A 13,038-nucleotide genomic window follows, 5' to 3' on the forward strand; every position below is an offset into this window, starting at 1 on the left:
TGCAACGTACAATTTTTAGTGATGGGAACTTTAAGAAAATTGATTTATACATTTAGAACAAAAATCCCAAGTCATAACATAATACATCAGATTTTTTACATATTAACTTATATAAGGAAGCATATTCTTACATTCACTTTTGACTCTGTTTATTACTTTGTAAAAATGTTGTGTAAAAAAGTATCATTAGTAACAACCTTCAATTATTTCAGACTTCAAACTACTGTTATGGGAAATGACAAGAGAAATTCTTTATGAATCTTCTACCTCAAATGTTTTTTCAACTTATCAGATTTATGTCCTATCACTCTTCCTCTATTGCTGAGGAAGCATTAATCAGGTCTATTAAAACTGTTTTCTCTTCCAAAAAGTTTTGTTTTTGCAGAAACTTTCTTTTGTTTATGCTTTTACATAATGTAAATCCTTAAGAAATTTTTCAGCAGTTTTATTAAAAATACTTCTTATTTATTTTCAAACAATTTGTCTAATTGTCCATGATAGTTTCTTGTCTATTGTCACTTTCTGTGACATCATTCACAAAAGTGCAATTGGTTAAAAATTTTAAAGTAGCAGGAAAGAGCAACTTCAAATGTAATTGTGTTCATTAAGCCAAGAACCAATTAAAAAGTTTTAAGCCTGTTTAGCTGTAAGTTAGTCTACCGAATGTTTTTCGGATTAAAGAGACAACCACCTATTAAACATATATACAGCTACTAAACAAATTTAATTAAAATTTAAGCCATGTTAGTGAGACTGAAGTTTACTCTTAAGCCTTGGACTAGTCAGCTCTCGCTTCTGTAATCAGCCATTATGTTTGATAAATTTCTACCAAAGAACAATCTTTTTTACAATTATCAAATTTTCTACTAATCATACAAGATAATTGCAGTAAATCTGAATGCACAAAAATTTAAGAAATATTTTAGTATCTCTAAATTGGAAGCATTTTTCATTAATCATTGATTATTAAAACATTACTCTAAAATATCCATATATACACTCAATTTGATATCTTAAACTAAGCAAATAACTTTGAAAAATATTTAAAACTATGTAGAAATAATTAGTCTAAGAGAACTTTCTCCATTTTCAGAATCAAAAGTAAATATTATAATAACTATATTTACTTTTGATTCTGAAAATGGAGAGACCTACTTCTCAGAACAATTAAACTGAATAAAAATTAAAGATTCCTTAAGTAAATCCTACTGTTGTTGTAAGGTTTAATTTTTGAAAGCTAGAAATTATACTGTTTTGATCATTATTAAAAGGTCAAGTTTATAAATTACACAAATTAATACATTACCCTGGATTAACTTCAAAAATACCAGGATGCATGATACTACTCCATATTTTGTAATTATGAGTGGTTTTCCAGGCATTCATAAAAGATGGATTAAAAGTTTCATATTCTTTGCTTCCTATAATTAAAAAATAACAACAACAACACATTTTTTTTATTTATAATAAAATAAATAAATTTTTCATCAAAACCATACCTTTCATACTTTTCCAGCCTTTCCTGGGTTTATTTAAGATCAACAAACAAATATTTTTGGTTTATTCACAAACATGCTTCAGGTTTAGCATTAGCATTTGAAAAATACAACATTTTGAAATTCCACAGTCAAATGTCAAATGCATTCTATGATGTTAATGTTTAAATTTAAAATATTCAATCCATAAAAATAAGAATATTTTAAATCACAAAATGTAACTTAAATATATCACTAAATTATTATTGAATATAATTAAGCACCTACTGGGTCCTAATAATTTGCATTTTCTCTCTGTATAAAGCTGCCCCTTGTTTCTAGAGGGTTATCAAAGGAGGACCTCCAGGTACCAGAAAGGGAATCAATCAGAGTATAATTAATGCATTCATTTTTTAAATGTTGCTTTGTAGATCTCCAGTATTTTGAGCGAATGTTGCTCATCCAAGACTAGTTTTATAATCTTAGCTTTGCTTAGTACTGCAGACACCCCAGGCTCTGTTGCAAACTGTGCCAAAGTGTTGTTAGTTTATTATTGTTAATATCTTATTTGTGTTTCTTGAGCCTGTGTTGTAACAATCTATTTGTGGCACCTATGCACATAACAGATGAAAGATTCAAATGTCAACTTATTTAGATGGAATATACGCCTGGTGCATTGTTATAGTTTATATCATCCTTACCACAGTGTACATAGCAACTTGTACACTGTGGGGTTTCTCCAGAAGCAAAGTTTAGCTTCCAAATACTTAGCTATTCTTTCTATATGTTTGAGCTCTCCTACAGTGTAGTAACACAACAGCCCAATATCTAGACAGATATTACTCTCTAAAATTGGTGTGTTAACACATGGTTGTTCTACAAACCTCATTATCATCCATTATTTATACGATTGAAGTCATATGACTCCTTTACTTATAAAGTAACAGCATTCAGGGCTTTAATCAGAAGAGCATACATCTATGCTTGGACATCACAAACACTGTAGCAGAGCTCAAATGTACAGAAAAACTGTACAGTAAAAAAACTGATTCAGAATTTGACAAGTAGAATAGATCAATTTATGAATCATCTACTCCTGGAAAATACCAACACACATTCACATGATATATCAAATAGGGAAATAACTGTGGATTATGACCATAGACTCTCATCTATTTACAGCAAATAGCTAAGTATTTGGAAGCTGAACTTTGCTTCTGGAGAAACTCCATAGTTTACAAGTTTCTATGTAACAGTAAGGCTGCAACTCCACTAGCCATAAAAGGGCCGTAAAACCCCTCACTGTAAAAGCTTTTAATCACGTGACCATGATATTTTACGACCTGCTCAGGCGTAAAATATCATGGTCACGTGATTAAAAGCTTTTACGGTGAGGGGTTTTACGGCCCTTTTACGGCTAGTGGAGTCGCGGCCTAAGGATGATATAACTACTAGCTGACCCGGCCACGCGTTGTTGTGGCTCAAAATGTATCTATTATAAATGTATAACACTTCCCCCGTGGGGGGAATTTCAAAAAATCCCTTCTTAGTGTACATCCTCTTGACGTACCCTATTAAAACGCAATCAAAAACGCATCTAAAATAGTATAATAAAAGCCGAGTTCTTCACAGTAAGCCTTAATCCCGTCACTTTTCCCGCTGGGGAATATCGAAAAATCCCTTTTTAGTGTATATTCTGTTGACGCAATTAAAAACGCAAAAAACCACATGTAAAATAGTATAATAGAAGCAGAGTTCTTCACGGTAAGCCTTAATCCCGTCCATCTCCCCCCAGTATGGAGAATTTCGACATGTATATTATATAGAAACATGTGCGTATTCGAATGCAACGTTGTGTCAAAATTTCAAAGGAATCGGTAGGAACAAACGAACGTTATATTTTATTTATACTTATATTATACGTATTATACGTTATATTAAATATTTTATTTATATAGATAGATAGAAAATGATCTGCTTCAGTCCTTTCTCACAGAAAAGCAGAATGCCTCACAGAAAAGCAAACTTAGGTCGTCAGAAGGTAGCGCCATCTGTTGGACATAAAACCCTTAATCCATATATAAATATATTTTTGAAAGGGGGGAAATGGTGTAGGGGTATGAAAAATAGATAGTAGCCGATTCTCAGACCTACTGAGTATGCATACAAAATTTGGTAAAAATCGGTAAAGCCGTTTCAGAGGAGTACGGTAACAAAAATTGTGAAAGGAGAATTATATATATAAGATAACAATGCACCAGGCATATACTCTAATCCAATGTGAGAACCCAGACTCCATCTCAATATCTTAACAAAATAATAATAGAAAATATTGTTGATATCTATCAACCTTTACAGCTGGGAACATCTCTTGCTATCTTTTCTCAGCATAAAAAGTAAGTGACACTTTCCTGCAACCTTCTGACCTGCTCTCCCTATTCTGCCATTTGAATATGGCAACTAGCAGCCAAGACAAACAGTCGTCACCAGTTCCTTGACTGATAATGTTAACTCTGTGCTTCCGAAATGGAATACTTTGTCATCACTGAATTGGCATTCTTTATTGCCTCTAAATTGGAATAACCTCGTCTTTGAAATCCAGAATAATCCTAGATTCCACTGACTTCAAATCTACTCCCAGAATGGGACATTTACCACTTATAATACATCATCCAGAACTCTTCTAACATGCTAACCTTCTTATTTATTCAACCTTCCTAAGAGTCAGGCTGAATCCTTCTCTGCATCAGGTCTACAAGCAATCCTTCAAACCCCAGATATTTACGTCTATGCAGATATATACGTCTCTCTCTCTTGCGGCCACCTATAGTGAAGAGGTCTGTTTATTTCACTGTAGTACAATATGTATATATCATGTAAATCTTTTCCTTCTCAATTAAATGAAGATTTGTTTGTTTAACTGGTATCAGAGTGACTCACATCCATCTTGCTGTCTAGCAAACCTCCTCCATCTGGAATCCAATTGCCTACATACACAACCGCTCATGTAACAAATTTAAACAAGAATAATTTTTTAATCGTCATTGCGGCTTCTGTGTCTGTTAACTGGGACACAGCAGTGTCATCTGGATGCGGAATTGAATAGGTGCCAACTCCATGGTTACACCAATAACAAATGAAAGATTCAAATGTCAACTTGTGTGTGTAGGTACCATAAATAGATTGTTACAACACAGGCTCAAGAAACATATATAAGATATTAATAATAATAAACCAACAACCACTTTGGCACAGTTTGCAACAGAGCCTGGGGTGTCTGCAGTACTAAGCAAAGCTAAGATTATAAAACTAGTCTTGGATGAGCAACATTCACTCAAAATACTGGAGATCTACAAAGCAACATTTAAAAAATGAATGCATTAATTATACTCTGATTGATTCCCTTTCTGGTGCCTGGAAGTCTTCCTTTGATAACTCTCTAGAAACAAGAGAGAGCTTTATATAGAGAAAATGCAAATTATTAGGGCTCAGTAGTTGCTTAATTATATTTAATAATTTAAAATATACTAATTTTTTACGGATTGAATATTTTAAATTTAAACATTATGATAGAATGCATTTGACATTTGACTGTGGAATTTCAAAATTCTGTATTTTTCAAATGTTAATGCTAAACCTGAAGCACATTCATGAATAAACCAAAAATGTTTACTGATATTAAATAAACCCAGGCTGGAAAAGTATGAATGGTATGGTTTTGATGTTAGTTGTTCCAGCATTATTACTTTGAATTAAATAAATTTTTAATGTAATTTTAAACATTTTCATCATATCTAGCATTGTCTATTATAATAAATTTTGATAATTTCATAAATAAATCCTAAATAATCTCATTAATAACTCTCATTTTCACTACAATAGAATTTTGTTGTAAAACTTAAGTATTGTAGTGAAAATGAGAGTTATTAATGAAATTATTTAGGATTTATTTATGAAATTATCAAAATTTATTTAAAAGTTTGAATATAATATAATTATAGAAATATTTGATTAGAAGAACATAATCTCAGAAATTTATTAACAATTAAACAAAAAAAGATCAAATTTGTTTTGATTTAGAAACAAAACAAATTGATTTATAATCAGTTTAACAGGAATTTTGTGAAAAAAAGCAACTATACAGGAGGGTGATCCTTATTTTTTAAGTTATGGAAAGTTGGACAGGGCATGTTTTGAATCTGTTCCGTTATGAAAAAGAAAAATTCTGCAAAAAACTAATATCTACAATATTATGTAGGCAATTCACAAGTGAAATGGTTACAGTGCATTTTTTGATATAGTACTACGCTTTCATAACACCAAAAAAACTAGAACAGATGGTGGGTATTACATTAGGATTGGATATATTTTTAATTGCTATATTTTATATGAACATATAAGGTGAATATTTAATATAAAGTTATTAACAAGTACACATGTATACAGATACAGTAAAGAATCAATTATCCAAATATCTAATTAACCAAAATCAACTTTATAAAAACTAATCTGAAAAAATAGTTTTTACATCATAATAGTTATCAGTAATCTTCTGTAGGCCCACTATTGAGCAATCTTGTTACCAAATTTTATTCGGTGATAGTTTTGCCATGCTAACTCTGTATAAATTATATTTCTTTGTTCATGTATCTAACTTAAAATAACAATGTTCTTTAATCCCTTTAACACCTATTATATCAAATAATAAAGATTGAGATTGAGACTATTGAGCAATCTCATTACCAACACTAGTATTAGGTTTTGCTTATTACAGTACAAATAGAAAATATCCTAATGCATTGAATAGTTCATTGTGCATTAGAAACAGCTTGACGTAGAAATGCAATCTGAAGCTACTTTTCAACTCTCACCGAGATAAGCAAGAATCTTAATAAAACTAACTAAATATAACTTACATTTTTATTTATTTTCTGTTTTGTTTGTTTGTTTTGTTATATTTTATGCTTGAAGTTATGTTAAACCTCAATAGATTAAAAAACTTAAAGGAACAACATTTATACCAAAAGTATTGGAACTTGCAATCATTTATTGCACTGTTACACATTGTTTTTTCTTTTTAATTCTGTTAAATCCCTGGCTTGTAAATGTTGCCTACTTGATTGTCATGACTCATGATGCAAGGTCCAAAAACTTTAAATAAATGACTCTTGCCTCAGAGTTTGTAAAATATTAAAATAACTTTATTAAATTATTAATGCCAGCACTAGAACTTTCTGACTGAAAAGAAAAAAAATACTTTGTAAAGCCAAAAGCATTCACACTTTTCCAGAAAATGGGTTTAATGAACAAATGTGTTTTATTTATTCCATAAATCTGCCTGTTTCAAAGTATAAAATTCAGGGGAGGGGGAAAAAATACATTACAACTACAAAAACAATTAATTTAAAACTCAAATGTTAAAAATCTTCAATCCAGTAATTACAATAAAATTTTTACAAAGTTATAATTATTCATAATCTCAAATAATTAACCTGATCAGAAAAAGAACCTAGCAAAACAAACCCCCCCTTAATTAGCACCAATCATTTGCAATTCAACATCTAGCCATTCTCCAACAACAATGGAAACTAGCCTGCAGTGTCTTTTATCCATTGCTGATTTGCACATTGAACATGCTAATAAAAAAATAATTTTGCTTAACTCATGTATCTACTAAAGTCTGTTTAGAAAAATATTAGTAGTTTATTATTTAACATTTTAAGCATATTTAAACCGAAAATTAGTAACATGAAATTCCATTTATTATTTAGTTAGAAAGTGTTGAGATAGCAATTGATGGTTAACATTATTCAACTCTAAAACTCAGTAACTGAAACAAAATAGAGTTAGATTAAATAAAAATTTCTCTCCTGCTATATTTATAGTTATTATTTGTTTTTATTTTTTCATTAGTTATTTCATATTTATTTATTTCAGTTCTTTTTTGGAAGAAATCATTTCTTCCAAAAAGGAACTGAAATAAATAAATATATGAGTACTGTACTTTATTTTTAATAATAATAATAATATTATTAATACTGTACTCACATAACACTAAACAGTACTCACATAATAATAATAATACACTGTAGATTGCAATAAAAAGTAGTGCTTGTTTTTAATAATTATACAATTTTTTATTTCTTATTTGTATGTCTTACAATTTGTATTTATTATTTTGTTTACTACTGTACTAGAATTAAATACTTTAACATAAAATTAATATTTTTACTTTTTTATTCTTTCTCTACCAAGCATGATCAGTTATCAAAAATTGTCCTGTCCTAAATATTTCAGATAATTAATGCTCTACCATAATCCATAAAGATAATTTTTTACAAATATTTCTATAATAAGAAATGATTTATACATCTATTAAAGTTATTATTCATAAAAAAAATCCAAATATAATGTACCTTCTGAAGCAGATGTTCTTAGTAAACTCATTAAATATGCTTTGAACTGTGATCTGAGCCATTCATCTCCACCTTCCCATCCTAGAATAAATTATATTTTTAAAAATAAAAAATTTTTGATGAGCACAGAGATTAAAACAAAATATTCAAAGGGATAGAACAAACAACTGATTGGATGAGAGAGTGATATTCACTGCAATCTTTTACAAATGAAAATAATTTTTATATGACTTCAAAATATGATCTCCATGCTGGAAGAGGGTGTCATTGTCCTTAAAATTGATGGCAGTTTTTTACAGGCTATATATACAAAGTGTCCCATAATAATACAATATAAAATGTATAATCACAAAATATGCTCAAAGTGTCTGTGTAACAGACATTGAAGATGACAAAATTTCCACTGCTTCAGTGCATGATGGATCACATCTGGCAAAATTTGCTAACATGATTGCATAATACATTCTTACAGAACACCTTGTATATCTTAGTTTCTCCAAATTCTTGGGATGGATCTTCTCCCTGGTATGATGTATTTGTGGGATACTTGCACCTGATTGTCTGTCACAAAAGCTGCTAAGGCAATGGTGGTGAGGCTCTCTTGATGGAAGACTCGAGAAGGTCCTCAGCAACACAGCCTTAATGGCTTTTGCCACAGACAATCAGGTATAAGTATCCCTTGACAATGCACATATTACACATCATACCAGGAAGATGACCCATCTCAAGAAATTGGAAAAACTAGATATACATAGCGCCTGTTGAAAAAATACTGCCATCAGTTGTAAAGACAATGACTTTCTTTCCCAGATGTGGAGGTCATAGTTTAAAGTGATATAAAATTTTTTTTCATTTGGAAACAGTTGCAGTGAGTATTACTATTTCCATTCAATCAGACACTGTTCTATCTTTTAGAATACAGTCAACTTGCTTTAATACAAATTGCTAGGGAAACAGCTTATTGATGATTTCCAAGGTCAAGTTTGTATAATTTAGGGAGTTAAGGTGTAATAGATAATCAAAATTTCTAAATTATTTTGAATTAATTTACTAAATACAGTTAAATAAAATTAATTTATTTTTCTGAAGAAATTTTATGTTCTAAATGATTTTCAAATCATTGTATGCACTCTGATATGCAAACTAGCATGTGTTCACTTGGGACAGCATCCACTTAAAGGGATTGACACCCGTAACTTTAACCCATTTTCTGAATGAAGTAGATTGCTGCACTAAAATCAGATGTTTGAATTGCTCTACAATTGAAGATTTGTTATCGTTGTCAGTGATATATGGTATGCAAATTGTTTACAGTATTTTGTTAAATAGAAATGATGTTAATAAAGTTTGCACACACTCAGAGATCGAACCAGTCTTTGCTTACTAGGAGAAGAAAATTATTCTATTCAAGATGAAATATTTATTACATTTATTACAGCATCACTTTTTATTGTTCACATAAAAAAGTATAAAAAGCAACCTTTATTGGTATGAGAGTTAAATCTTGGAGGTTGTGAAAGTAATTTACAGTTTGGTTTAACAAATTTTGGTAAAATTTTTTGCATGAAAATTAACATTGTAACAATGGTGTTTAGTCAGGGCAATTCTGCTTTAAAGTGAGAATTCACTTTATCAGTATTCACTTTATCGGAGTTCGTTTTAAGGCAAGTCAACTGTATTTTGTTCAAATTACTTTTCCATTCTAGAACATTAATTAATGGCTTATTAATGAAATTTAAATGATATTCTGAAAAATTAATAATAATTATTTTAATAAATTTTATTTATCTTTGTTACCATTGAAGACTATCAGTTATTAGAATACACTTTAAATTACAAATGGATTTCTGTTTTCCAACAAATTTGAAAATTTGTGTTTACACATACATAAAATTAATTAATTTATATTTATATAATAGATATTTGAATTAAATAAAATTATTTACATTAAAATTACTATAATTTCATGCATATATTAGTGATAAATACTCTGCATAAAATTATCAAAAATAATTTTAAATATCATATAAAACTGTAAAACTGTATGACTCTGTCTCTGAAGTTGCTGTTAAAAAACATCATTTAAAGCTATATGCAAGTTAGAAGGCATGGTCTCAGTATTTTGTTTTTTTGTATTTCTTTCATTTTATTTTCATTAGCAATTTATTGCAAATGTAATTATAAATGAAGTAAAACAGAAAAAGGGAATATTTAAGATGGAACTGCCTAAACTACATTAAATATTGAAAATATCAATAATAATAATAATAATAATTACTATTATACCTGTTCAGCAAAAGATGAGCTTCTTTACCATATAAAGACCTTATGAATTGTAATGGTCAGGCCATCCAATAAGATGCTGAAATTCTGTTTCTTTCATCCAGTTACTGTTCAGAAAATGTTACGGGAAAATTTATTTTACTACAGTTCTAACTTCAAAAAGTTAACTAACTTACAGTTCTTACTTAATAACTTTCCTTAATCTCATGGCACTTTAATTCTAAATTTAAATAACTTAAACAATTGATAACTTCCTGTTATCAAACATTTTACCATTATTAAGTATTTCTTTCACATCTAACTTGTTATTAATTAGCACTTTTAAATTGATTTCAAAACTGTTAAAATGTCTTACAGTTTATGGATATTATGTTGCATTTAAATATATTTGAACAATCTTATTAAGGATTCTAACCATATTAGCCAAAAAATTCACAAAAAAGTCTAACAAAAAATTTTCCTCTGTTTATTTAACTGGTATATTTAACACGTATACTTCTTACTGCATACTGGATAAATTATAATTCTTTCTTCCACGAAAAACCTTCGTAATCCAGTGGTAGGTGTTTCTACAACAGCTAATGTTTTCAACCCCCACGGGGGTCTTCTTCAGGCACAGCACAAAAAATAGTTTCAAATGCCAGTGAATGGAACAAAAAACCGAGACCGAATTCTATTCCATAATTTTGAATCATGAAATTGGAAGATGAGATAGAACATTATGAGTAGTATAGAAAAGATACACTTTGGATTATAAAATTAAATTAATATAGATTTTAATGTAAATGAATGATACAAACTGAGTTATAAAAATAAAGAGGATTACGCTCTACTCTGAAGTGAAGTCAAAAATTGTTCCTTATCAGCATCAAAAATAATTCCCCTCCTACCTCACCCATCTAATAATCATCTCCTTCCATCAATAAAGTTTAATTTGTTAGAATTCCTACCTCACCCGTCTGATAATCATCTCCTACTGACTTCAAGATAATTACAAAAATCCCTCCCCAGCATCTGTGAAGTAGGTTCTATTTATAAAAATTGTCTTATACCCTGATTTTGAAAATTCTTTCCCACATCCCTAATGACCTTAGACGTTTTTGTAGTAGCCTCTGGTTTTTTTTAAATGAGAGATTTATATCTACCCCGGCTTTAAAATAGATGATGAAAATTCTTTGCAATGTCCTTAGAGTAATTACAAATTCACCTTTCTAACATCCTTGAAGTAGCCTCTCTACCTGAAGCACTTCTTTACCAATGCCTTCATATGCCTTTGTTTTTGTAAGAAGAACAGAAGTAAAATCCTGTGCTCTTTTTTAAGACGTAAGTTTTTACTAATGATGTTAGAAATATCAGAATATATTTCTAGATAATACAATTGACTCTTTTTAAGATTTAATAATTTTTATTTTTAAAAAATCTAATATAATATTACAGATTTTTAATTTTCTTCTTCTTCTTCTTCTTCGTCGAATTTATTTAACCGATCCATTATGTCATCAACGATGTTACTAATATCTTGAAGTATATAGACTAACAAACTATGAGAATTTTCGGTAATATATTTATGATCTAGTTTCTGATATTTTATAATGTAACACCAGAAAAGATGATATTTGAAATCGTGAATGAAATCTTCGTTCAGTATTTGATAGCGAGAAACTAAATCCCAGTGGAGATAATCTTTTAATTCCCTCAGTGTATCTGTTTTTAATCGTTGATATTTTAAAACTATTCTCATATTTAATTTATCAATATATTTCTTAACAAAATTATCAGAGAGAAGCTGAAATTTTGCTATTTTATCCCAATTAAGATATTCTGAAAAATTATCCATGAATTCTTCATCTAATACTTGATGTTCAGAAATTAAATTCCAGTTTGCATGTTTAATATGTTTTTTGATGAATGTAGTAGTGAATATATAATTTTTCCATATTAATTCCCAGTTTAAACTATCTGCAAATTCAGAAATGAAGTCTCGACTTAAATCAGTTTTTTGGCTTATAATTTCCCAGTTAACAAAGTTTTTAAAACGTCTGATGTTATTTTCATCCATGGGTAAACTCGAGAATTTTTTCCATTCCAGTGAAGTAATGTATGTGTAGTCTATAAAAAAAATTCGATATTAGGATAAAGTTTTTATTTTTTTTTTACATAAACATATTATTGGTTACAACATTTTTAAAAAAGTACAGTAATGATTATTACAGTTGATTACTACAATTAACACAACCGCATTTTATAAAATTCTTATTACATAACAGTATTGTTATCTGGTTAGTTAGTATAAAAAATTTACAATAGTATTTCTTATTCTCCGGTAATTTAAATAATCCGGCCTTATTCACAGCTTGTTTTAAACAAAGATATGTTTTACTCGAAACACCATGTATTAAACAAGTTTTTGAATTTCGTTTCCTCTTGTATAATAATATATAACCGTATTGAGGGTATGATGATATCAGAAAATCTGGAAGAATTTAAATATAAAAATTATAATGCCCAAACGATGTCACATCTATACCATTATCAGAAATAAATTTTTTATCATAAAATGGTGAGAGTGATATTTTATTCTGAAGATATGTTGTCACAACATGATTTTTACTTTTAATTCCAAACTGCTGATTTCTCAATAGTCGACTATTAAATAAAACTTCTTTATATTTTTCATGGTGAAAGGTTTTAACAACGGATTTTTTAATTCCTTTAGCTGTTTTTTTATTTTGATTATCAAAAATATACGAATACATTTTTGGTTTTAATGAACAAAATTCTATTATAGGTTTAGATGATGTCTCATCTTTAAAATATCCTAGTTTATTTTTGTTCCTTACATCAAATAGTTTGTGTGTAGTTGG

General features: G+C 29.1%; 1 protein-coding gene across 1 annotated transcript in view; it reads right to left on the reverse strand.

Moving 5' to 3' along the window:
* Positions 1–13,038, reverse strand: part of LOC136976095 (late secretory pathway protein AVL9 homolog) — a 44,405-nt gene that overhangs the window by 13,619 nt on the left and 17,748 nt on the right. The window contains exons 2-3 of the mRNA XM_067271311.1: positions 7,892–7,972; positions 1,307–1,421 (exon numbers count right to left, since the gene is read on the reverse strand). Coding sequence (XP_067127412.1) covers positions 1,307–1,421; positions 7,892–7,972 — 196 coding nt within the window. The remainder of the gene's footprint in view (positions 1–1,306; positions 1,422–7,891; positions 7,973–13,038) is intronic.

This window comes from Centruroides vittatus, unplaced genomic scaffold, assembly GCF_030686945.1.
Source record: "Centruroides vittatus isolate TY-2023 unplaced genomic scaffold, ASM3068694v2 contig_393, whole genome shotgun sequence".
NCBI classification, from domain to species: domain Eukaryota; kingdom Metazoa; phylum Arthropoda; class Arachnida; order Scorpiones; family Buthidae; genus Centruroides; species Centruroides vittatus.